The 27,362-nt window shown below is 41.9% G+C and overlaps 1 protein-coding gene across 2 annotated transcripts in view; it reads right to left on the bottom strand.

Annotated features, from left to right (window-relative positions):
* The window catches only part of HSBP1 (heat shock factor binding protein 1), a 31,237-nt gene extending 5,720 nt beyond the window's left edge, over window positions 1-25,517 (bottom strand). The window contains exons 1-4 of one of the 2 annotated variants that reach the window (XM_033943363.1): window positions 25,231-25,517; window positions 20,686-20,774; window positions 9,637-9,703; window positions 4,457-4,548 (exon numbers count right to left, since the gene is read on the bottom strand). In XM_033943363.1, the coding sequence (XP_033799254.1) occupies window positions 4,457-4,548; window positions 9,637-9,703; window positions 20,686-20,730 (204 nt within the window). In that variant the 5' untranslated portion in view covers window positions 20,731-20,774; window positions 25,231-25,517. Of the gene's footprint in view, window positions 1-4,456; window positions 4,549-9,636; window positions 9,704-20,685; window positions 20,775-25,097; window positions 25,119-25,230 lie in introns of those variants that run through there. The other variant, XM_033943364.1, reaches the window with a different exon arrangement.
* Between the last annotated feature and the right edge of the window lie 1,845 nt (window positions 25,518-27,362).

Genomic DNA, 27,362 nt, shown 5'->3' with positions numbered 1-27,362 from the left:
TCTGGAGAAAGGAGTCAAAAGGGCTGTGTCGACTTAGGTTGAGTAGCCGGTTTGACAGTAGGCTGCTGTTGTTGACGAGCCTGTTGCTGCTGCTGACGCTGTCTGCGAAGTTGAGGAGGATGAGGCTGGGCCGGCCGAGCAGAAAACCTCCTTTGATATGAAGATTGTTGCCTGAATGGACGAGGAGGAGGAGGTTTCTTCTTGTTTTTCAACAAGGTGTCCCACCTAGTTTCATGGGCGGAGAGCTTTTGTGTGGTGGTATCCATGGACTCCCCAAACAGCTCATCCCCTAGGCAAGGCGCATTGGCCAGCCGGTCCTGATGGTTTACGTCCAATTCTGAGGCCCGCAGCCATGCCAACCTTCTCATTGCTACAGAGATAGCAGTAGCACGAGACGTCAGTTCAAAAGTATCATAAATAGAACGGACCATAAACTTCCTGAGTTGCAGAAGACTAGAGGTACATTGCTGAAAAGCAGGAAGTTTACGGTCCGGAATATACTTTTGAAAAGAGGTCACCTGTTGAATGAGGTGCTTCAGGTAAAACGAGAAGTGGAAAGCGTAATTACTTGAACGGTTGGCCAGCATGGCATTTTGGTAAAGATGCTTTCCAAATTTGTCCATGGCCTTTCCTTCCCTACCAGGAGGGACAGAGGCATACATACTGGCTCCTGCAGTCTTCTTTAGGGTTGACTCTACCAACAGGGATTCATGGGGAAGTTGGGGTTTGTCAAATCCAGGGATTGGAATCACTTTATATAGAGATTCTAGTTTTCTTGGGGCTCCTGGGATTGTCAAAGGAGTTTCAAGATTCTTATAAAAAGTTTCCCTCAAGATGTCATGGAGGGGTAACTTTAAAAACTCTTTAGGAGGTTGGTCAAAATCCAAGGCATCCAAAAATGCCTTGGATTTTTTAGAGTCAGACTCTAAAGGAATAGACAGGGTGTCTGACATCTCCTTTAAAAATTTTGTGAAGGAGGAGTGCTCTGGCTTAGCAGTAGTATCCTGCACCGATGGTTCCTCCTCATCAGATGTGTAATCCTCCTCGGGACCGAGGAGATCATCCGAATCGTCCCACAAGTCAGGGTCCCGTACCGATTGTAAACGGCCCTGGGAAAGTGGAGTCGATGTATCAGTATGTTTAGTCTTGCGTACCGATTTACCAGACCGAGTGGAGACGGTACCAGGGGAATGTAGTACGGTACGGGGTTCAGAGAACAGTACCGGTTCCGACCCCGTAGGAGTAGCACGCCGTTTTGGTTCTGCTGACAGAACAGGCATGGACAAAGATTTTTGTGGTGCCGAAACAGTCGATGCCAATAACAGAGGCTGTTCGACAGACGGCACCGAAGGCTCAGTCGGTACCGACACTGGAAGGTTCGGAGACAAGAGAGCCGGGAGCAACTGTTGGAGTTGCTGCTTAAGCTGGACCTGGAGGATAGAGGCAATGCGCTCATCCAACGTTGGTCCCGATGGCACCGGTACCGGTTTTTTCTTGCTCGGTACCTTCGGTGCCGCTCGACACTCGGGTGAAGTCGATGCCGATGAAGAGGCCGAGACTTCAATGGGAGCGGAGCGTTTACGGGGCCGGCGCTCAGTCTGCAGGACTTGGCTCACTGCATGCTCGACTGGCTGGCCTAGAACAGTAGGGGAAGGCTTCTTAGCCGGCTTACCTACAGGAGTCGACACCGACGATGGATCTGGCGGTGCCGAGGTAGTCGGAGTCGATTTGGAGGAAGTCGTCGACGTCGATACCGGTGCAACTTCCATAGCGGTACCGAAAAGGATCCGCTGCTGAATTTGTCTATTTTTTAAAGTTCTTTTTTGTAAAGAACTACAGCGGGTGCAGGTTTCAGCCCTATGGTCCGGACCCAGACACTGGAGGCACCACTTGTGTGGGTCGGAAAGGGAGATAGGGCGTGCACACCGCTGACACTTTTTGAAACCCGGTGACGGGGGCATGAAGGGAAATACTGCTGTAGCAAAATCGAAGCCCGAGGCTTCGATGGTGCCAACAGGCCCCGCCGGGTCAGATTCGACAAAAAAAAGGAAAAATAAGAATTTTTTTTTTTTTTTTTTTTACACAAAAGGTAAAAAAGAAGGAAAGAAATAAAATATGAAGAGAAAATTACGCGCGAGCGGGAAGGCAAGTGAAATAGAAAAAAACTTCCAACAGCCGTTGGAAACACGCGTCTTCTTAGCTCCGCGGAATTAAGAAAACTGGGGACCGCGCGCCTCTGTCGGGCGGGAAGGCACTCGCGCACGCGCGGTGCGGCCTAGCTAGAACTTTCTAAAGTTCTTAGAGTGCAATCACTCTAAAATTGTCCGTACCGGGGCTCCGTCGGTGCCGTCACCCATCAGTCAAGAATATGCTGCCTGCTTGTCCTGGGATAACAACAGTGATGATGATTTAGCAACAATGTAGTTGTTAGAAAGCTGATGAAGTAAGGCTGGTGCATGTAATCAGAACTGCACATTCAGCCACACATTCACTTATGACTTTCATGTTTGCTGAAACATTATTTTGCACTTTAACCAACTAACCTGAATATTTTTTTTTTGATACAAAGTTTATTTATCTCCTATGACATCACTTCCCAAATTGTGGGTCGTGAGCCCAAACCGGGTCATGCATGTCCTGTTTGGGATTGTGACTTGGGTAGGTATTGCAAAGCTGCATCATTCGATGGGGATGAAGGCACTGCTGTAGCTACAGGACGTTTCAGCAGCACTGTCCTGCAAAGTACATACAAATACAGTAGAACCTCGGTTTGCGAGTAACCCGGTTTGCAAGTGTTTTGCAAGACAAGCAAAGCACTTAGCAAACTTTTGTCTTGCAAACCCAGCATGTTCCGATACACGAGCACCTCCCCCCGATCTAACCGGCATAGCTCCCCCCGAATCAGCATTGCAACCCCCCCCCCCCCACCGCGAGAACTTCATCGCACCCCCGTGCTGAAAGCGGCATCTGCCCGACCTCCGAGAGAACGAGAGCCAGAAGGCCTTGAGCATGCGCCGATGCTCAAGGACCAGCCCAGGCAAGAGGTGGGAGCTTTCTTTCACTCGCACAAGCAGCAGATGGGGTAAAGAGATGTTTGGGAGCGCAGGCGGATGCCGCTTCCACCACGGGGGTGCGATGCAGTTCTCACGGGGGGACGTTCGCAGGGGGGTTGCGATGCCGGTTAGAGCGGGGGGAGGGGGTGATGGAGCAGCGCTGGTAGCCTCGAGGGGCTACTGTTAGAAACAGGATAATGTGCTTGACAAACCTTCAGTGTGGCAGCGGCGGCGAAAAGGGCAAACAGAATGCTAGGAATGATTAAGAAGGGGATCATGAACAGATCGGAGGTTATCATGCCGCTGTACCGAGCCATGGTGTGCCCTCACCTGGAGTACAGCGTATAGCACTGGTTGCCGTACATGAAGAAGAACTCGGTACTACTCAAAAGGGTCCAGAGAAGACCGACTAAAATGGTTAAGGGGCTGGAGGAGTTGCTGTACAGTGAAAGATTAGAGAAACTGGGCCTTTTCTCCCTCGAACAGAGGAGATTGAGAGGGGACATGATTGAAACATTCAAGATACTGAAGGGGATAGACTTAGTAGATAAGGACAGGTTGTTCACCCTCTTCAAGGTAGGGAGAACGAGAGGGCACTCTCTAAAATTGAAAGGGGATAGATTCCGAACTAACGTAAGAAAGTTTTTCTTACCCAGAGAGTGGTAGAAAACTGGAATGCTCTTCCGGAGTCTGTCATAGGGGAAAACACCCTCCAGGGATTCGAGACAAAGTTAGGCAAGTTCCTGCTGAACCAGAACGTACGAAGGTAGGGCTAGTCTAAGTTAGGGCGCTGACCAGAGGGCCGCCGCGTGAGCGGACTGCTGGGCACGATGGTCTGACCCAGCAGCGGCAATTCTTATGTTCAGTCTTTCCCAGTAAGGCAATGCTTATGTTCTTATTTGGAATCCTGATTGAAGGATACTTACAACCACACCTTTTAATACTTTGTAACATGGGAAGCGCAGTTCACATGCACACATTCTACTCTTGGGGGGAGGGAGCATTCAACATCAGTGGAAGTGGAATATTTTATCGAACTGGTTCCAGTACAAATTTTAAGGAACCAAGAGGAAAAAGAATGAAAAGTTAAAGCTTTGTCTATTTTTTTAAAAGACATGTTTGTTATCATAAAAATCCCTCACCTATTCTGCAAGCTGGAAGTGTTTAATTGCACCCTGTCCCCAACTTGGTAGCAAGCAGAGACGTCAAGGTAAATTCCAAGCCCATGGATACGTTTTCTACCCTATATAACCCTGACTGGTTCCGCTCTGAGGAAAGTTTCCCCTGCTTCCAGACAGGGCTGTTCCAGGTTCCTGAATTCTATCGTATTAACAACTGCAGTTTTTCAAACAAGACAAACAACTTGAAAAATACCCTTTCCAAACTTTGCTTCTGTAACAAACCTTTTCTCCTTCAACTTCTTCCACTCCTGCCTGGGTCATGAGATCGGCAATATTCTTCTCCAAGTCATCGATGCGTTCACTCATCTCATCAAGTAAGTGGAGTTAAAGATCATGAATTTTTGAGCAGCCACAAATCTAAACGGAACTGCAAAATTTCTGTCTTTGTTCTCTTTGGTTTAGCACTACCCTCATGGACAGCTTCAGGAATGAGTTATGTGAGGCACTGGCTTAAGTGCCAAAAGCCTGTTTGACCAGCTCAATGCATACATAAACACACACAGCATTCTTCTCCCCATGGTACCCCTCTCCTCCTGCAACATCCTTCAGCTTACCCTCCAAATTTCCTCTCCCTTTCCTGTGGTTTTCAGTAAAATAAGAGAGGCTACATGCCAGACTTCATCCTCCTCCTGTCATGCTAGCTTTAACTGAAGGATCTGAACTGCAGTACCATATGGTGGAAGCTGGGTGTGCCTGCTGAGGGTACTGTGGGTTGAAGGAAGGGGAAAGAGCTTTGTGCATATGTCTCTGTGTGCTAAAGAGAGGACATCATGTTTTCAGGATATCCACAAAGAATATTCATGAGAAAGATCTGCAATGTACTACTTTCCATCCTATGTAAATCTATCTTGGGCATATTCATTGTGGATATCCTGAAAACCTGATTGGTTGGGTGTGTCCCAAAGACTAAGGGCTAGATTCTCAAAAATCCACGTTATAAACCAATGGGCCGCTGTCGCAACCATTACTGCAGCGATTTTAAAAAAGCAAGTCATTCTCCAAACAACACTCATGCAAATGAGGTTTGCAGAGAGTAGAGAGATTTGCTTACTCTGCATGCGCCCATCACTGGTGATAGCGATGGGGACATGCACAGCAAAAACTGAACCCCCACCCCAAATCAAGCCGCCAAAAGCAATGACTCCCCTGAACCTCACCCAGCAGCGGGAGAGATGCCCACTCTCTTGCCGCCAAGCAATGCACTCTCCCCACCCGGGCACTGGGAGAGATGCCTACTCCCTACTGCCGCCACACAACCCTCCCCGTGCCTCCAACAAACCACCACCCATTCCCCCCCTTATCTTACTCAAGATGGCTGGTCGTAAAGATGCCTACTCCCAAAGACCTGTCTCTTTAAAATGGCGGGTCTTCCCCTCTATGGTGCATCCTGGGATGCACCATAGAGAGGCCTGAGACTCTGACTGGCCCAAGTTGTTTAAGGCCCCTCTTATGGGCTTCTCTTCTGCCGAACTTCAATTTGTTGCTTTTGTGGTTTTTTTTTGGTTTTTTTAAATTTGCATGGGGGGGGGGGGGGCGGTTAACAGTGTTGGGTGATTGTGTAGCACAGCAGGAAAAAGTGGCCATCTCTCCTGCCAATCTTCAATTTGTTTTTTTTGGTTTGTTTTTTTTTTTTAATTAATATTATTTAATTTACGTGTGGAAAGGGTTGTCTGAGCTGTCAAACCTTACTTTCCTGTCAGTGCCTAAGCCAATCAGCGCTCAGGCACTGATCAGAAAGTAAGGCAACGACAGCTCTGACCTGTCGGTAAATTTTAGCTGCAAATGTGGCACGAGGTTAGAGAATCGCTCAGAGCGATCATTTTAATATTAATGATCTCACTCTACTACATTTACATGGCAGTATCAGAGACTGCTAGAAAAGTCAGAAAAGACCTATTGGAACCAGTTTAGCGAACACGTTAAAGGCAGATTTTAGTTTGAGTTGAGAATCCCTGCTCTATCCAGATATATCCTCTGGAAAGTCTGCTGTTAAAAAGGTAGACCTTGCCAGTGCTGCTTCCCAGAGAGACACTTTTGTCTCTGTCTTCTGCGCTTCGGGTTGTTTGGAACTCTTTACACCAACTGCCTTATCTCTATGTTTACCTCGTTAGTTATGGTTATAGGGTACTTCTATCCCAATCACATATTTTATGGGACAAAAATTACAGAAAGGCAGCACATTCTAGATGTTATCACACTATTTTGGTACGGATGGGACGATGTAGGCATGCACCCTGGAACAGGCAGTGAAGCTAAGAAACTTGTGACTAGAGGTTTATGATGTATTTAAAATTAGAATGTTAATCAGGAATATTTCAGTCCATTTCAAGTCTTTCTGAAATTTCAGTCTTTTCCCTCCCACTAAATCCACTTGGGAAAGCATATGGATTTTCTACTGCACAATCAGAGAACAATTTCAAATCTAAAACTGTGGATCTACTTAGGATTGCTCCTTAAATTTAAAAAAGTGGATTTTCCAGTGCCTAATTCAGTAGGCCAGCTAGCAAGCGCAGTGCATTACCATGCGCAAGGGCCTCAATTTGATATCTGCATCAGATGCTCCATCTCCTGAGTCAACTAGGGCTGGGAGAAATAGCATTTAATACGAGGGTCATTTCATAAATAATGCACACTGTTTTTTAAAATTTACATGTTTTATTTTTTTCAAGTATTTCTTTAAAATCCTTCAATATAGTCTCCCTGCTTTGCAATGACCAAGTCCCAACGTCCGGGAAGCTTCATTATTTCATGCAAGACGCTATTTTTGTTCAGTTGCTGAATGGCTCGGGTACTGGCAGAAAAAAGCTCTTCCAGAGATGCAAAACGATGTCCACGCATAGGTTGTTTCAACTTTGGAAAAAGGTCAAAGTCTGGTGGTCTCATGTCTGGACTGTAGGGAGCAGGAGGTAACACCTCCCAGCCGTATTTGCGTCGTTTTTCAATGACGATATTCCCTATGTGTGGGCGAACATTGTCGTGAAGAATGAGTGGCCCAGCCAAGAGCAACTGAGGTCAGGTTTTGTGCATTTTTTGCAAAAAAATCACGATAATACACTGCTGTGACACTTCTTCCACATAGAACTTTGTCTGTAATGATGATGCCTTCATGATCATAAGCAAAAATCATCATTTGCTTGACTTTTGATTGAGCTCGTCTAAATTTTGGCCATGGGGAAGATGGAGCTCTTCACTCGTCATTGAAAAACTACATGAATACGGCTGCTCCCTACAGTCCAAACATGAGTTCACCAGACTTCAACTTTTCCCAAAGTTGAAACAATCTATACATGGACATCGTTTTGCATCTCTGGAAGAGCTTTTTTCCACCGGTACCTGAGCCATTCAGCAACTGAACAAAAATGGTGTCTTGGATGGAATAATGAAGCTTCCCAGATGTTGGGACTCGGTCATTGCAAAGCAGGGAGATTATAGTGAAGGATTTAAAAAAAAAAAAAATACTTGAAAAAACAAAATAAAAACATGCAAATGAAAAAAAATAGTGTACATTATTTATGAACTGATCCTCGTACTAAACCACACTGAAGGATGGAGTCACCAAATGCAACAAACAAACAAACAGACAGACAGACAAAAAAAAAAAAAAAATCTACAACCCCTGTTTTACCAGCTTATTTTTCCAGAAAATATATCTTTTGGCTTTTAGGCCATGACAACAGCTTGACTATTCAAGGAAATGCTAAGCTGTTTAAAATCTAACTAAAATGCAGATATGTTTTCATATTGTAACAAAAATGTTTCCTAAGCTTCAGGTGGTTTAAGAAATATCAAGTAAACCTTAAGTTGATATTTAAAATAAGACTGGAGTTGAAAATAAAATAAAACGATTGTAATGATGTTTATTAGACATAAGATGGGAGAAAAAACTACTTGGCTTGATCTGAAATAATTCCTGGGGGGTCTTTTCCTTCTATCCATTAACAATGTTTGAAAATGGACATGTTTTTTGGTAAAACAAGAGTGGAGGTTTTTTTTAACATATGGAAGCAGCATTCACAGCCTTTGGGAAATGGAAAGCCCTACTCATTGCATAAAGGTGACACCTAGTGGCCAAATCTGGGACCCACGATTGAAGTATTCTAGGAGGAGATCTGCCCCTGGCTAAGGAACATCACTGCAATGAGCAGCCTTAGTATGTTGATTGGTTGGGGAGGGGTTAGAACAGGTGAAAAAGACCTGGAGAGTTATAAATGAAGGTAATTGGCTACCGATCTCCACCCTGATTCAAATTGCTAGAAATAGAAAAAAGAAGAAACTACCAGGTCATAAAACTAAAGTGGGGGAGGATTAAAAAATGTCTTGGGTGAACTGAATAAGTCAGGAAAAAATGTTTTGGGTCCAAACAACTATACATATGAGTCTGGGAAAGAAATGAAATGAAGATCTTACAAATATACATATAAACCCATCCAAACTGATCTTAAAACTGTTTTGTTTGAGGTCAGAATCACTATTGGGAGCACAGTTTTGACACACTAGAACAGGGAAGAACCACCTTTGGTCCTTGAGGGTAGAAACCAACTGTATTTTCAGGATATTTCTAATGAATATATAATATATGCATACAGTGTACTGAAATCCAAGCTGATTCCCCCTCCCATTACATAGTATCCAAAAGAAAAAGCAATGCTGCTTGTGAAATGGCTTGGAGCATGCGGTATAGCATGATAGCTGAATGTTGCATGCTAGATCTATTTATCCCAGGCTCCTCTTCACCTGTCTGCCTTAAAAGGTTTAAATTAGAGTATCTGCATTCTAGTGAGCTATTTTCAACTAGAGGCTGCCAAAACTAAAAATCAGTTGTGATATACACAGTTCACAGGTTGGCTATAAACTATGAAATTACAGTTCTCTTGTTTCCATAGCTGGTATTATGGTTTTGTAGATGTCTGTGTGGTACCATGCCCAAATTTGCTTGACCAAAGTTTCAACCATTCTGCTGTGGCTTTCTTCAGTGTGATAGCTGTAATAGTTTGGACACGTATCAAGCAATCACATGTATCTCTTGATGGGAAAAAGTTGATGATCTCTGTCCAATCAATTTAAATTCTTCAAGCATTCAATAGGACAAAGACTAATCACTTTTTTGAGTTTAAGTGCGATTGGACAGACATCAATCAATTCAAATCAAGAACCACTACATAAAAAAGCATATAAACCTACTAGACAGCTACCACCCTGAAAAAAGCCACAGCAAGATGGCTGAAACATTGGTGAAGCAAATTTAGACACTGCACTACCCAGGCAGCTGCAAGAACTATGAAAATACTACTTTAACATACATACCGAACCTATATTTTCATAGTTCTTATAAAAAATGAAAGTGTGCATCTAAAGATTTAATGATCGTCAAATGTGCATGGACAGAAGGAAATAAAGGATATTTCTTCCAATGATTTGGTCAGACATAGTCTGAAATTTGTCCTGCATCTGTTGAAGTAAAGTCTGCACCTGTGGAGAGAAATTAATTTGTATTTAGCGATTGGAAGAGTATGAACCTCACCATGACAAGTCATTTGTAAGCATCAGTCTCCTTCCCTAAACATGTCAGGTTTTCAGATGTGGCAGGGTATTCATTGGGGATAATCAGAGTTAGAAGGACTCAAGGACCAATTGGACTCTGTTGTCATTGATCTAGGGCAGTGGTCCGCAAACTTTTTGAAGCTGCTGCACACTAAACTTGGGGCTGCGGCTGAAGGGCATCCGGCATGCGAGTTTGCTAATCCTGCAGGTTGTCAGCTGGCACCTCTCCTCCTTGTTGGCATCTCGCAGCACTGTAACCAAATATATACTGTACTATTCTACAGGCACTTTTGTGCACAAGCTCATAAAGTCTCCCAGGTCAGGTCTCACAAGCTGGAAAGGCATTTGAAAAGATGACATGCATAGCAATAAAATATAGCAAGTCAAAGAAGAGCAAATTGTAGTGAAAAATGAACCTTTAAATAGAAATAAGGCAAGACTAATATTTTCAAAATCTAAGCACAGCACTCTGTTAGCAATGATTCGACTGCAGTGTCTGGCAGGCACTAGCTTTGTCCTCAGTTACTAATGGTGACAGAACAGACCTCTTCCATACATCTTAAGCAGCCACATTCTGGGGAGAAGTCCTGCTGAATTGAAGAGACACTGTTCCAGGACTTAGCAGCTTGCAGACAATGCTTTGATAGGAAATGGACTTGATTGGTTGAGAAAGAAGGCGGCCCTGATCACTCCAAAACTGAACACAATTTGATTCATTGGTTTCTGCTTTCTGATTTTCTATGACTACCTTACTGAAATAGGCAAATGGATCCATTAAAACCTCAAAGATACTACTTAAATACACACATATATATCTAATAAATTGGCAAAGAAAGCATTTTGACCTTCCCCAAACACACAAATTTGGTACTAGCTTTACATACAAAGATGTTTCAGTTTATAACAAGTAGAAAAAGCATGAAAAGCTTACAGAATTCTTTACAAACTCACTGTGTACAAGGGCAGGGGGAGGATTAGCCTGAATGCAGTGGCAACCAATTATTCTGTTGGTTTGGAAAGAATAAAATCAAGTTTCAAGTTTATTTAAAATTTACTATACCACCCACTCAAGACTTCTAGGCGGTGTACAAACATGTCATAATAATATACCAGTAAAAGTATAATTTAATCTAAAACAGACCAAGGGAGAAGAACAATTCAAAGAAACAGGAACAAGAGGAAAGAAGAGATAGGAACTCCAATTGTTAGAGAGAAAAGAAAACACTTAAAAAGGTAAAAACATAGGGTTGGGGAAATGATACTAAAAGTTTTTTCAAAAAACTAAAGTCATCCTTAAAAGGACAATTTAGGTTGCAAAGGCATCACGGAATTAAATTAAATGTAATAACTAATCATTAGATAGATGCCATTCAATAGATTCACCGTCTTACTGCAACAAATGTATCTCATGTTTCTCACCACTAAGTGGCAGCACTCATAGCAACCATTACAAAAAGGTTGTATTTTTGTAATGGTTGCTATCACCAGGTTACACAATACAACTGAAAACCAAGAACATTAAATACACTTCTGCTAAGGGAAAAGGGTTCAGCAACAATTGTATCAACTGTAATTGAGAGAACAAACACTGCAGTAAAAACATATGCTAAAATTTTTTTTTACAACATCTCACTTCTAACAGATGAATACTGACTTCCAATTTAATTCTAACTTAGATGATGGTAGGATTGCTCTTGCAGTTTCTTTGAATGTATGTGCTGTTTTCAATCTAGAAGATCATTCTCTTATCAAGTTCTCTGTTGATTTTAATATTTTCTAGCTGATCGCTCATTCTCTGCAAGCTGTTCACACACAAAATCCGCAGTACTGCGCTGCGTATGCCTAGTTATGCTTATGCTTTAAACTGGTCTGGGGAATGGCCCCTACCTATCTCTTACCACATTTTGAGCTACATATTCCCAGTAGGACAACCAGAAACTCCAATCTTTTTGCCTATCCAAGGATCACCGATTGCAAATACAGGTCCTTTATGGACAGAACTTTGACGTCTCAAGCTAGCAAACAGCAGACCTGGCTAGGCAACTACATCAACAGAGCTAGGCTGACCTACGTCGCATTTCGGAAAGAAATTAAGACAGCATTATTCAACAAATTTATCTCCTAATCAGTTACCAGTTCTAAACGATTAACTCCATGCTGATAACTTGAGAAATGCGTGTACTGTACTAACTGTATTGTATCGTATTGTATTTTACTAATTGTATTCTGTAATTCACTGACTGTCCAGCTCTCTTCACTGTGAACCGCCTAGAAGTCATAAGATTATGGCGGTATAGAAGAAATAAAGTTATTATTATTATTAGTTACGCTATAGAAATGATTAATAGTGGTAGCAGGACACAAAATTGTTTGTGAGGTACCTCAAGGATCCATCTTATCCCCGGCGGCGGACAAAAAAGCAAACAAGATGCTAGGAATTATTTAAAAAGGGATGGTTAACAAGCCTAAGAATGTTATAATGCCCTTGTATCGCTCCATGGTGTGACCTCATTTGGAGTACTGCGTTCAATTCTGGTCTCCTTATCTCAAGAAAGATATAGTGGCGCTAGAAAAGGTTCAAAGAAGAGCGACCAAGAAGGTAAAGGGGATGGAACTCCTCTCGTATGAGGAAAGACTAAAATGGTTAGGGTTCTTCAGCTTGGAAAAGAGACGGCTGAGGGGATTTATGATTCAAGTCTACAAAATCCTGAGTGGAATAGAACAAGTACAAGTGGATCGATTTTTCACTCTGTCAAAAATTACGAAGATTAGGGGACACTTTATGAAGTTACAGGGAAATATTTTTAAAACCAATAGGAGGAAATATTTTTTCAGTCAGAGAATAGGTTGTAGTAAAAGCTTATAGCGTAGCTGGTTTTAAGAAAGGTTTGGACAAATTACATAATAACATAGTAGATAACAGCAGATAAAGACCCGAATGGTCCATCCAGTCTGTCCAACCTGATTCAATTTAATTTTTTCTTCTTAGCTATTTCTGGGCAAGAATCCAAAGCTCTACCTGGTACTGTGCTTGGGTTCCTACTGCCGAAATCTCCGTTAAAACCTAATCCAGCCCATCTACACCCTCCCAGCCATTGAAGCCCTCCCCAGCCCATCCTCCACCAAATGGCCATATACACAGACAGACCGTGCAAGTCTGCCTAATGGTTTGGGAAGAGGTCATTTAATTTATGTTAACTAGGTTAGTTGTCTGAGACAGGAAGGCTCAACCCCCCACAGCTCTTAACACCTTTAAGATTTAAACAATGAAGTACATATCCTGCTCACGCACCCCCTCCCCTCTCTTGTCCATCCCCCTTTTCTTGTGATGGTTACCACTGACCCATGTAACAGATATATAAATGTTTTGCAGACTCATAATAAATCAGGCAAAAATCTCTTCAGAATACTGGCTATCTATCTTTCTTTCTGGGGGGAATTGCCTCCAGATGACAGAATGTTATTTCGGGACCTAGAAACGAATCTTGTCCGTTTCAATTTGGGGGCTACGTCCGGGATGGACTTGACATTGCCAATATTTTGTGAGTATTTCTGAATTTTGAATTCTGTTCTTTAATACTCACAGGTATAGGCATCATGTTCCAACCCTTTATTTAAATTGTAGGGTTTTCGGTAAACCCGCCACGGTTACTGTCCTTTTGGTAAGGACAAATATTAATGTGGAGTTTTCGGTAAATTCCCGCCGTGAAAATCCATTCTTTCGGGAAGAATGAAATTAAGTGAAGACTTTTGGAAAGTCTCTATTGTGGATTTATAGAAACGTCTGCGCATTCTGTCATCTGTGCTATTCTTTGCATGTGCTTTCTCGTCTATTGCTTAGATAAGATTTTATAGAGTATAAGATTATATTGTATATTATTAATGTACCTCGCTTATAAGGTAAGGTAAGCGAAAATTTCTGCATTGTTATATTGTTTTTGTTATTGAAAAAATTCCTGCATTGTGATATTGTTTTTCTAATGGGTCATAAAGACACTTAGGATTTTCCACCTCCTAGACAGATGAGACTTTGTTCGCTTCAGTAATAATAATAATAATGGTAATGGCTTTGTTCTTCTATACCGCCACAATCTTGCAACTCTGGGCGGTTTGCATTTAAGAGAGCTGAACATTCAGCGATTTACAATATGTAGAGGGAGTACAGAGTACACAGACTATTAGGAATCAAAATTACAAAATATAATGTTTGCTAAGAATTTCGGAGCTGACCTGTAAAGAAAAATCACAGCTTTCCTGGAAAAAAAAAAAGGGATCCGTTGGGCTTGCAAGGAAGATTTTTGTTTTTTTCTGTGTTAAGTTTCAGTTTGAAGTTGCTTGTCCAATGTTCTATTTCAGTCATTATATGAGTAATGTATTTTGAGATTTCATTTGTTATGCTGTTAGGATGGAGATGTCGTCTGCATATATTGTGGCGGGGCCGGGGTTAAGCCTAGCGCTGGCAACCCAGCTCCCGCCCCAGGTGTGGGGACCAGGCGCTCCCAGGAGAATTCCCACTGGGAAACAGTGAAATAATTAGTGGAGGCTGCGTTAGTGGTAAAGTTCAGCTTTTCTTTATTTCCCTCAGTTTGCAGCACTGGGGTTCCAGCAGTCCCTCTGTGTTGAGGAGACTTGGACAAAAGCATACTTTCATACAGTCCAGCCTGCTGTCCAGGCAGAAAAGCCAAAAAAAAAAAATAAAACCAAAAACGTTTTCTCCTGATTTTGCTTTTTCTGTTTGAGAAATCTTTAGGAAGCTTTAGCACTGTCCCACCTGAAGCCCAATGCCCCCACTACCCCAAACTCCCAGGGTAGGGTTAGGGAACTTTATTACCCAACCATTTCAGACTGCTCTTAAGGGTTAAGAATTCTCGGGACTCTGGGTTCCGTGCGGGCTTTCGGGAGAGGTTAATTACAGGTTCTCACCTCCTTCTTCCTCTCAGGCTCTAAGTAATTTATTCATACTAGTTCACAGTTAGACTAAGGGAGAAAGAACGCTATGGTTTCTGTCCTTGCCTCTCTGCCTTGCCCTGCCTGTTGGCTCTTAGTGATAGGCACAGGGTTACTAGGCAGTTTCCTGGGCTTAGGAATAGGGACAGCCCTTTGCAAGGCAGGGTTTAAAACCGGGTTTAAACTGCTGACAGGCACTTCCCTGTCACAATATGTATTGGATCAGGTTTGGTTTTTGCAGTGGGTGTCCTAGAGCTGATTCTGTGGCAGTCCTTGTCCTTTGTTGTAGTGACAAGCAGGCTGACTAGTTTTCAGCACTGTCTGTAGGCCAGTAGGTTTCAGGTTTGTTTGGGGAACTTACAGAAACAAAATGAAAAAGGGTAGAAATACATTTGTGTAATTATTAAAACAGACAGTCAGAAAGGCATATATTTAAAAACAAAGCAAAACAAATTATAATGAAAAAGAAAGAGAAGGATGAAAACAAAAGGGAGGAAACAAAAAAATAAATAATCTAGCACTTTGTAGAAAAGATTAAAATGAATAAGAAAAGCAAGGAGCAAAGTCCCATTACAGTCCTTAAAAGGACTATTATACTCCAAATGCGTCTTTAAAAAGAAAGGCCTTCAAGCTAGTTTTAAATTTATCAAGTGATGAACTTTATTAGTATGCACGGTGCCAAGGTGTTCTAAAGAGGGAATGGATAACAGGTTTTGATAAGAAGAATGTAATGTGTGATGCAGGTTGTGGGAGATTAATAACCTGTTGATGAAATCAGGTAGACCGGAAGCTATGGTTTTATGTATCAAGTTTCAAGTTTCAAGTTTATTAGGTGACATGATCAAATTTTTGAGCTTTTAAGGTGAAATGATTTTAATGGCAGTATTTTGAATAATTTGGAGGCAATTGTCTTAAAGAGGGTCAGGATAAATTAACTTTAATTAATACAGGTGCCAGAATTAGTTTTACAGATAGAGCAAGAAAGATATGGAAATTTGTGAGATTCAGGTTTCAAGTTTATTTTTAACTTATTGAATAGCTTAATTTAATTTGCTAAGCGATTTACAAATCAAGTTTCAAGTTTCAGGTTTATTATTTTTCTTGATTAATCGCTTAATCAAATTCTAAGCGATGAACATATTAAAATATAGTCAAATAAGGACAATACAATACAAAAACAAACTTTAAATAATAACATTGGGTAAAATAAATTTTCCTAAATCCTGCTCATTCCGCAGATAAATGGGAAGATCGTTCCAAGTTTGAGGAGCAGTTACAGAAAAAAAATAAATTGACGTCTAGTGTTAATAATTTTAAGTGATAGAATGGTTAATAAGTTTTGCTCATTAGACCTCAGGGTTCTGTTTGAATGATAAGGAATTAAATGTTTAAATATGAATGCTGGGGTCTTATGAAGAAGAGATTTAAAAAATAAACAAAAAAAACAAGCAGACAGAGTTTGTACGTTATCCGAAATTAACTGGAAGCCAATGTGCATCTATCAAAAGGGGTGTAACATGGTCATATTTTCTAGACTTAGTGATGAGTTTAATGGATATGTTCTGACATAGGAATTTTGCAATAGATCGTATCCTACGTAATCTGTAAAATGTAGATTTAATTATAGTGCTAATATGATCATAAAAAACAAAAGGTGTACACATATGCTTATTTATAGTAAATTACATGAGCCTGACATATTGACATACAAACTAACAGATGCATAAGGAAGAAAGGGCAGAACTACAATTGTATTAATAGAACACAAGGGAAGACGTGAATGGTGAGGGCAATAGGAATAGGGAATAAATAAATTAAAGGCGTCTTTAAAAAGGAAGCTCTTCAGATTGCTTTTAAAATGGTTTAGGTCATTTTCTTCTTCAATAATTTTTTATAATTGTTTCTAATCCTACAAGTTTATATCTTGGTGAGAAAAGTGGCACACTCACCCCTGAGATAGAAGGGAAGTCCAGAAACTAAAACAGAAATTTTCCTACAGACCAAAGTGCCAGGTGCCAAGAGCTAATTCAGTGGGAGAACTAATTCAGAATGAATTTACCTACCTATTTTACTTTCAGTGATGGAATTGTTAAGAGTTTTTGATTAATGGATCTTAAAGAAAGTGATATACTATGGGGAGTAAATAGTTATTAATGAATTGGGGTTCGTTCAAAGACAGTGTTTTAAAAAACTAAAAGTAGGATTTTAAAGGTAATGCGATGAGTAACAGGAATCCAATGTGATTCGATTAGGATTGCAGACAGAGCTTGATAGGTGTGGAAGAGGCTTAATGAGTCTTAGTGCCCATGCAAATATGGATTCCCTACTTATTCAGACTTTCCTTTCTAACCTCCGTTCTCCTTTGCAGATTCTGGTCAAACAAATGATTTCAGAATGGCCCACTAGTTCTCGTGCATAATTTCAGATTGAAAAAAGGAGCAGTGCGGGGTTTGAACCCCCAAGCCTCAGGTTCCTTAGGCTGTAGCGCTAACCACTACGCAACACTCTCCTACGCTTTGAGATCTCTAAGCCTTGGGAAATCCTGCATTATTAGGGCCAGCTACCTACCTGGGGACCGCACCTGTCCGCTCCTCGCGGAAGAGGGGGTCACGGGTTTCGTAGCGGGCGGGCCCCTGTCTCCGATTGAGATGGTAATAATCCATCTAGAAGTACTGGATGTTTTAATTGCGGAGACCCTGGTCACTGGCTTAATCAATGCCCATCTGGCCGGTGCCCAAAGCCGCCCTTCGGACGGACTTTGGTGCAAAGAGGGGAAACCCTGTATACCAGCTGCCCTTGTTATTGTTGACATGTTCTCCCGATAACCTGAAGTTTTTTCCCACTACAAATGAAACTGCTCAGACTATGGTGAACATTTTACTTCGCAAAATCATCCCTAGGTGGGGATGTCCCACACACATCAACAGATAATGGTCCTGCTTTCACTGCCAGAGTATGCAAAGATTTAGCTATCGCATTCCGCATTGAGTGGAAATTTCATCTCCCATATCACCCACAGAGTTTCGGTATTGTCGAACGCATGAACAGGACTATTAAAGATAAAATCTGGAAAGCCACAGCTGGCACATTTGTGAATGGAAAAAATTCCTTCCTATTGTTTTAGCTGAAATTAGGATGTTGCAAAATTAAATGACCTCTTCCCAAACCATTAAGAAAGTAAACACCCAACATTCTACATTTGATTACTTCCAGCCCAGGCAGGAACAAAAGACATAAATATGTGTGTCCTTTTCAAATGTGTCCTTTCATAGACAGAGACAGAAAATCTATCCTTTCATTACACTGGCCTTAGTTCAATTTTTAATATTATTTTCTGATTCTAGATCCTCTGTGTTCATCCCACGCTTCTTTGAACTCAGTCACCTCTCTCGGGAGCGCATTCCAGGCATCCACCACCCTCTCCGTTAAGTAGAATTTCCTTACATTGCCTTTGAATCTACCACCCCTCAACCTCAAATTATGTCCTCTGGTTTTACCATTTTCCTTTCTCTGGAAAAGATTATGTTCTACATTAATACCCTTCAGGTATTTGAACGTCTGAATCATATCTCCCTTGTCTCTCCTTTCCTCTAGGGTATACATATTCAGGGCTTCCAGTCTCTCCTCATATGTCTTCTGGCGCAAGCCTCCTATCATTTTCGTCTTATCAAATTCCTGGAGGAAAAGTCCATAGTCTGTTATTTAGAAAGACATGGGGGAAGCCACTGCTTGCCCTGGATTGGTAGCATGGAATGTTGCTATCCTTTGGGTTTGGGCCAGGTACTAGTGACCTGGATTGGCCACCGTGAGAACAGGCTCCTGGGCTTAATGGACCATTGGACTCAGTAAGGCTATTCTTATGTTCTTAACCTTAAGATATCTCCATAGCATCCGCCAGACATCTAAGAAGTAAAACTCCCCTTTTGGAAAGCCAAGAGGATAATGCCCAACTGAGGTGAAATCAAAATACTACCTTTGGTAGAAAGGAAGAACATCAGTCACTTTCTTGTTGAAGAATAAAGGGTATCTACACAAGAGAACTTGTAGATCAGATATTCTTTAGGCTGAACAAATTGCCACCAAAAAGATCAAATTCAAGCTTACATTCTCAAGTGTTGCTTTACTGACTGGCACAAAAGGCAGGAGTCTGAAGAATTTTAAACTGCTGGTTAATCTTCTAGGAAATCTCCCAATATCACTGTGAAGAGTCAATGGAGTACCTTCAAAACATCTCCAGAAATATGCAAGAGATACTACTTGCATGATAAGAGCTGAGACACAGACCCAGTGCAACCCCTCTTGAAGGAAGTGAAGAATGGACACAAGCTTGAGGTGGTCCTCTTCTTGCACAGAATATGCCCTACAGATGCTCATATGGGTCAGCGATGCAGAGTTCTTCCTAGACCTAAACATGGTAGCTATCACCATGGCTGAATATCATTTCCTCAAAAGTCTCTTCCTCTCAATAACCCAAAAGGTTCTTCATGGCGTTTACTCAGGTTCTCTCTGTCCAATATTAAATTTTGTTTACACATCAGACAATTAAATCTTCCAGTAATACCATTAGCCACAGACTTTATCTCCCTCCTTTACAAAACCACACTAGCGTTTTTAGCACCGGCCACCGCGGTAACAGTTCCGATGTTTATAGAATTCCTGTTACCACCATGGCTGGCGCTAAAAATGCTAGAATATCTTTGTAAAGGAGTATTTGGTTCCATGATCATCAACCAACAGACCAGCCTGCATTCAAGTTTTTTTAGCAAACACCATCAAGCACACAAAATAATAGGAAGACTATACAGAAGATAAATTACTCCTAATTCTGAAAACTAGCATTTGCAACTAAATCAATTCTGGCCCTTATTTTGAAGGAGATAATGCAATTGTATAATAAAATTACTAAGCAAAAAACAAATACCGCTCTAATTTTTGTTCATCTAGGTAAAATGTTTTTAGTAAAGGGGAGCTAACATATGGGACTGGCTTAACCCTTTCAGGACCATAAGGATCGTAGGCCAATTTTTGTGGTTTTGACGACATTTTTATGGTAAAAAGGGCTTGCAGATGCCAAAAAATTGATTTTTTTTGTGAAATATCATTATTTTTTTTTTAAAAAAAATCACACTTCTGGCTTATGGACAGTGTGGCAAGTGAATCTTCTCGTCAATCTGGCAACGACGCTAATGAATGAATGTCGGAACCAGTTTGTTTACATAAAGGCAGTATCATATGGAATCCGTACATATCAAATTTAGAACTGTAGACTATCCCAATCAAAATTTATAGGATTTGAAAGTTATGGGACAAATATGTCCCTTGGTCCTGAAAGGGTTAACAATACACAGGGAATTTTAAATCCTTAAAATCCATGATTTCTGTCTCACAAATATCACCCAGATAGAGGGCAGCAGGCTTTCCCCTAACATTTTTCATTGCATTACCACAGAGACTCCCAAATTCAGCTCAGGGCTCATCACAGCATTTTATATGAATGCTGAAGCTATATAGCAATGCTAACAGAGCTTGAACCTTATACTAGAGGTGTGCACAAGAACATTGTCTAGTTCCCATCACCACCCGACATATTCTTTTCTGTCCCCACCCCCATCATATTGCTACCATCTCCTCACCATTCCCCCCACCCCAGTTTTCTTTTCCATGCCCATCCCACATTTAAAAGTTCTTGTAAATTCAAACATAAAATGTGTCCAATAACTTGTTAAAATTTAAACAAAACCAATAGGAATTATTTAGCTAAATAAATATGCAAGATTTTACATGTTTTCTTAGCTGAGCTATTTTTATTTCGCATCAAGGTGTGCACCTCCCAACCCCATTCACTTTGAATCTGTCCCCTAACATCCCCGTGGTATTATTGATTTTTGTCACCAACAGCATGGATCCCCACAGGTTTCCCGTTATCCCCATGCACACATCTACACCATACCCAGCAGGCTCACCATCGCTGTCATATCCTGCACAGTCTTGGGATCAGTTTCAGACATCCTCCTGGCACTTGTCCTTTGGAAGGTTAGATCTCCTCACAGATCTGAAATATGAAAGAATTGTATGGGAACCTTTTTTATTGTATTTTACAAAAAAAAAAAAAGCTTGAAAAATATGCACTTCAAGCAAATGTTTGTAACTCTCCTGGAACACTTGCTCATAAGGCAGGGGAAAGAAAATGCAATCAATATAAAACAATGCTCAGCAAGCCTAGAATTGCTTAGGAACTAATTTATTAGAGCAGGTTTTATGGGAGAGGTGAAATGAAGTCATGATTGATTCTCTTCCTTGGTGTAGATGGGGCTTCTTGAGGATCAATGACAGAAACATGAATACTTGAAAGTCTTGGTAAAGGTTTATTTCTGATAATCAAGCAGGTTTCTGAGATCCTCTTTCCTCTCTGTATAACACTTATTGTAAGCAGATTATTGGAATTCTGTTAGCTGTGAAGAGGTTTCATTTTAATCTCATGAACCATCTGTTCTGACTAGAAGTGCTCTAAAAACAAAACCCCACATCAACATGCATCCCCAGAGTTGAATCTACTCTTGCCCTTGTTGAATTCTAAAACTATATGTTTTAATTTAAAAAGTTAAATACAGTCAAACCTTGGTTTGAGAGCATAATTCGTTCCAGAAGCATGCTTGTAATCCAAAGCGCTTATATATCAAAGCGAATTTCCCCAAAGGAAATAATGGAAATTCAGACGACTTGTTCCACAACCCAAAAACTTTAACAGAAAATACAGTACTGTATAAAGTAAAAATATTCATCTCCTACTTACCGCCTTCCTTTTCATGCTACTTCTAAGATGAGCACATAGCTTCTGAGATGGGCACACAGGATGCACTGATGAGATGGCATACAGGTTTTGTTTATATGGTGTGCAGGGTACGTTTAAATCTGGCTGACTACACCTAAGTTTGGTTGTTTTGTTTAACTCTGGCTGGCTACACTAAGCTTGGTTTTGTTTTGTTTAAATCTGGCTGGCTACCACTAAACTTGGTTGCTTTGTTTAAATTTGGCTGGCTACACTAAGCTTGGTTTTGTTTAAATCTGGCTGGCTACCACTAAGCTTGGTTGTTTTGTTTTGTTTAAATCTAGCTGGCTGCCACTTAGCTTGGTTGTTTTGTTTTGTTTAAATCTAGCTGGCTGCCACTAAGCTTGGTTGTTTTGTTTAAATCTAGCTGGCTACCACTAAGCTTGATTGTTTTTTGTTTGTTTTAAAAAATCTAGCTGCCACTAAGCTTGGTTGTTGTTTTTCTTTGTTTAAATCTGACTGGCTACCAGCACAAACTGCTTTTTTTTTTTTTTAATCTCGCTGGCTACCAGCACAAGCTTGGGGGGGGGGGGGGGGTAAAAATTATTATTACCTGGCTGGCTACCAGCATGGTAGGGAAGAGGAACACAAGCTCGGGTTGGTTTTTGTTTTTTTTTTATCTTGATCTCGCTAGCTACCGGCAAGGTAGGGAAAAGAAAAGTACACAAGCTCCGGGTTCTGGCTAGCAGGGCTAACGCTTTGAGGATCTGGATAGAATAGTAGTAGTAGTAGAGCTCTCTTGTACTTTTTTCCCGCTCAGGCAGTCTTCATGCATGCATTGCGCTTTTATAGGTTTGCTCAGTTGTGCGTGCCGTAGGCGAACACGCTCATTTACCGAGTCTAAGCTCAGTTTGCAAGACAAAAATTAAAGAAATGTTTTGCTCGTTTTGCAAAACATTTGCAAACCACGTTACTCATAAACCAAAGTTTCACTGTAATGCTAAATGATCAAACTAGGAGAAAGAAATTTTTGGCTTATCACCAACGATTATGACCCTAGAAGCAACTTTTAAGCTTTCCTATCCTGGTAAATGTTTGATTTCTTTAAAATGTTAAATGCATCTTCTTTGAACCCTCTCAATTACAATTTATCTTTGGAAGAGAAAGACATTAAGCCTGCCGAATAGGTTTAGCAAATGTTTTCAGAAAGTAGGGCCGCAAAATTAAAATTCGCGCTTGCCCTCATATTTCTCCTAGATTTTGAAATTTAGTTTATATCTACTTATTCTTTCCTAGAGATTTCCTTTTCTTGATCTCCCATAGTGACAAACATCCTCACCCCCCCCCCCTTTTTTTTTTTTAACTTAGCCATGGTAGAGGTTTGATAGTACCTCGGAGCACTACATACTCCAATGCTCATAGAATTCCTATGAGAGCTGGAGCAGTGTCGGAGCCCTTGGCGCGGCTTGGTAAAAGGGGGGGGGGGGAGGATAGCATAATAGCATAGAATTAATGTATTTGTTTTAATACATTTCTTGATATATATTGTTAAATTCTGTATTTTCCTTTCAAAGTTTGTGCATTAACAGAAGAGATTTTTTTTTTTGCATATTATAACACCCACCTGGCCTTTTTACAATCTACAAAACCTAGAACAATTAGACACCCAAGATGAGTACAAAAAACTCTTTTTGAATTATTTATGACATTTTGAGGAGTTGGAATTGTAATCAATATAGTATAACACTTGGGGCTCCTTTTATCAAGCCGCACTAGCGAGGTTAGCGCGTCAGACATTTCATCAAGCGCTAACTCCCGCGGCCGGCTAAAAAACTAACGCCTGTACAATGCAGGCGTTAGCAGCTAGCGCAGCAGGCGGTTTAAGAACATAAGAAGTGCCTCTGCTGGGTCAGACCAGAGGTTCATCGTGCCCAGCAGTCCGCTCGCGCAGCGGCCCAACAGGTCCAGGACCTGTGTAGTAGTCCTCTATCTGTACCCCTCTATCCCCTTTTCTTTAGAAAATTGTCCAATCCCTTCTTGAACCCTAACACTGTACTCTGTCCTATCACACCCTCTGGAAGCGCATTCCAGGTGTCCATCACCCGTTGGGTGAAGAAAAACTTCCTAGCATCGGTTTTGAATCTGTCTCCTTTCAACTTTTCCGAATGCCCTCTTGTTCTTGTAGTTTTTGAAAGTTTGAAGAACCTGTCCCTCTCTACTTTCTCTATGTCCTTCATGATCTTGTAAGTCTCTATCATATCCCCTCTAATTCTCCTCTTCTCCAGGGAAAAGAGCCCCAGTTTCTCCAGTCTTTCAGTGTATGAAAGGTTTTCCATACCCTTTAACAAACGTGTCGCTCTCCTCTGAACCCTCTCGAGTATCGTCATATCCTTCTTAAGGTACGGTGACCAATACTGGATGCAGTACTCCAGATGCGGACGCACCATCGCCCGATACAATGGCAGGATAACTTCTTTCATTCTGGTTGTAATACCCTTCTTGATTATACCTAGCATTCTATTCGCTTTCTTAGCGGCCGCTGCGCTTCATTGTGTTATCCACTATTACCTCCAAGTCCCTTTCCTGGGTACTTTCACTCAATAACATCCCTCCCATCGTATAGCTGTAGCTCGGGTTTTTGCTTCCTACAAGCAATACTTTACATTTCTCTACATTGAACTTCATCTGCCATCTCGTCGCCCACTCCCCTAGCTTGTTCAGGTCCCTTTGCAATTCTTTGCAGTCCTCCTTAGTCCGAGCACCACTAAAAAGTTTGGTGTCGTCTGCAAATTTTATTATTTCGCACTTCGTCCCTGTTTCTATGTCATTTATAAATATATTGAATAGCAGCGGTCCGAGCACCGGCCCCTGCGGGACACCACTCGTTACCTTCCTCCAGTCCGAGTAGTGGCCCTTCACTCCTACCCGCCAACCAATTCCTGATCCATCTATGTACGTCCATTGTGTAAGACTTGCTTGACCCCATTTGATCGTGATTGGCGTGTGTTTGTTATCTTTTATGCAGTTTGCTTTATACCTTAACCACCATGGACCCCTGAGGAAGGCGTGTTATCCGAAACACGGACTGTGTCGGGTCCCTTGGTTGGCTATAAGGTTATATATGTTACTGCATTTACTAATAAACAACGCCTGCATCTGCAGTCTGTTCGTTGTTTCCATCTATGTACGTCTCCATCAACGCGCCGTTAAACCCCTACCGCAACTTGAGAAAAGGACCCCGTAAAGTGCGATGATTGAACAAGCGAAGATTTTTCTCCAGGGGGGGCAAAACCCCGGCGTGATTTTTTTTATTACCAGCTGATTGGTTCTGAGCACTTTGAATTTAGTTCAATTATTTATTTATGAACGCAGAAAGTGCGGGTGTTTTTGTATCAGTTAACGTATCGCCCGTGTATTTACTATCACTTTCCCATTTTTTTTTTATTTGCTTTTTTACAATCTAGTCAAGACAACCCATAACTCCCAAGTGAGTGGGACGCTCGACGCACAGGCCGAGGACGTCCGTTTCAGGCAACTAGTGCAGAAAGGGCGGGGGGGGGGGGTTAAGGATGGAGGGAATCAGGGGCACCAACACCATTGACTTACTAGAGAAACACAATCACGACCCCCGCATGGTTTTCTACCACCAGTCGCTGGGCCGTGATAACCAACCCAAAGGCAGACCCCACCCCCCTCCTCTCGGGAGACCAGAGAACCCGGCTCCCCCTCCCCCTCCTACCGTCAAACTGTCAGTCCGGCAGCTTTTCCTTCCTCCGACACAAACTCTCCAGCTCCCGCCGACGCGCCCCGCCTTTTGCCCGGAAAGCGGAAGTTGCGTCACAGGAAGGCAGCCCGGCGACTCGGAGCCCGTCGCGTCGTCGGAGGGCGGCACTCACGCGCGAAGCGGGAGCCTCTCGGCGGTCAAAAACTTGCGCGCCCGGGGCCGCCGCCTCAGTTGCCCTCACGAAGTCGGCGCGGCCGCCCTCGCGCTCTGTGCCGCGGCCGAGGTCGCCTGATCTGCGGGCGCATGCGTGCGTCGGCCTTCGCGCGCTGCTAGGGCGTCGTACGTGGCGGGCGCCCCTCCCATTCGCCGGTGCGGATCAGGGGATGGCCAGGTCTTGCTATAGGAGTGGTAGGGTAGCCTAATGGTTAGTGCAGTGGCCCTTGAACCTGGTAATCTGACCTTGGTACCCCCTCCCGACCTTGGGCATGTCATTTGCCCCAGGAACACAAACTTAGATTGTGATAAACTGCTGATAGGACTATTTATGTATTTTAGACATTTATATTCCACATATCCTGCAATTCTATGCAGAGTGCACGAAAACATCCAAATAAAAAAAATAATAAACTACAGCCTTATAATACTAAACATGTTACAATAAAAACAACACCTTTCTCCCTCTGCTCTCACTTGATGGAAACTTTATTGGCACATCACTCACTGTTTCAAGTTGAAAAAGTGTCCAACACAGTTTTAAGCTTGCTTTTTTTTTTTTTTTTAAGTAAAACAGATTCTCTGGGTTATAACAGAAGCAGACAGGTACTTGACATCAAAATCATTTTAGGGAATTATGAACTCCCCCTAACATTGTAGGCTAGGAATCTTGTGATTCTGCTGGATGGGGAAGGGGTAAAACGCAGACCTTACGGACCTCGCAGATCTAAAACCGCACGTACTTAAAAATCTGAGGTCCGTGCCACTTGTAGTTTCTGGCTCTGACAGACCTCTATGACAATTTAGCTCTGACGGATCCTTTTCCCTCCCTATATTGAGACTAGCAGCAAAACTTTTGCCCTGAGCTCTGTGCCACTTTTAGTCTCGGCATAGGGAGGGAAAAGCATTAGGATCCGTCAGCGCTAAAATAATAATAATAACTTTATTCTTGTATACCGCATTACCATGGAAGTTCTATTCGGTTAACAGATGAAGAGACTGTACATTTACAGCGAAGTTACAATTTCGTTAATGTTACATTAACATTTTAGACAATGCATTTTCAGTCAAGTTACATTTACATTTTAGACGATAAATTTACGGAGAAGTTAATTTTTTTGCAGGTAGGTTATATATTCGGAGTAGTTATGTTTGCTATAAGTTACAAAATGTATACAAGGACGTATTGAAATCAAATTTTAGTAGCTGGACATCATTCACACCACATTAACAAAGACTTTCTCCGTTGTCTTATATATATATTATTTTTTCATATGTTGTCTCATTGATGGTGTGTGGTTACAAAGTCTTTGTTAATGTGGTGTGAATGATGTCCAGCTACTAAAATTTGATTTCAATACGTCCTTGTATACATTTTGATTTATTTTATTGAATCCCCTGTTATATTTAGTGCTATAAGTTACATACAGCAGTGTTACAAATAGAAGTGTTACATACGGCGGTAAAGAGTCTGGGGAAGAGTCTAGGTCAGAGGAGGAGGAGGGAGGAGAGCGGAACATTCAGAGGAATTTGTCAAAAAGGTAGGTTTTAGTTAACTTCCTGAAAGTTTGATAGGGGGGGGGAATTGGAGATGAGAGTGGAGAGGCATTTGTTCCATTTGCCTGCTTGGAATGCTAGGGATCGGTCGAGGAATGTCATAGAGGTCTGCAAGAGCCAGAAACTAAAAGTGGCACGAACCTCAGATTTTTAAGGATGTGCAGTTCAGATCCATGAGGTCCGATGCACTGCAGACCTTTGCACACATTTTTTAACACCCCCCCCCCCCCAACCCAGCTATTTGCTATCCAGTGTCATATCACAGGGGCTTTCGGAATTAGCGTGGAGGGAGAGATCTGGAGGAAGGGACGATCGGGCTAATTAGCAAAAGCCACGGTGTGCTTCCTCCCGCCTTAGCCATTAGGGAAGGCAGAGAC

Source organism: Geotrypetes seraphini, chromosome 4, assembly GCF_902459505.1.
Source record: "Geotrypetes seraphini chromosome 4, aGeoSer1.1, whole genome shotgun sequence".
NCBI lineage: Eukaryota > Metazoa > Chordata > Amphibia > Gymnophiona > Dermophiidae > Geotrypetes > Geotrypetes seraphini.
The sequence above is the reverse complement of the archived record's forward strand: the minus strand, read 5'-3'. Positions and strand labels throughout refer to the sequence as shown.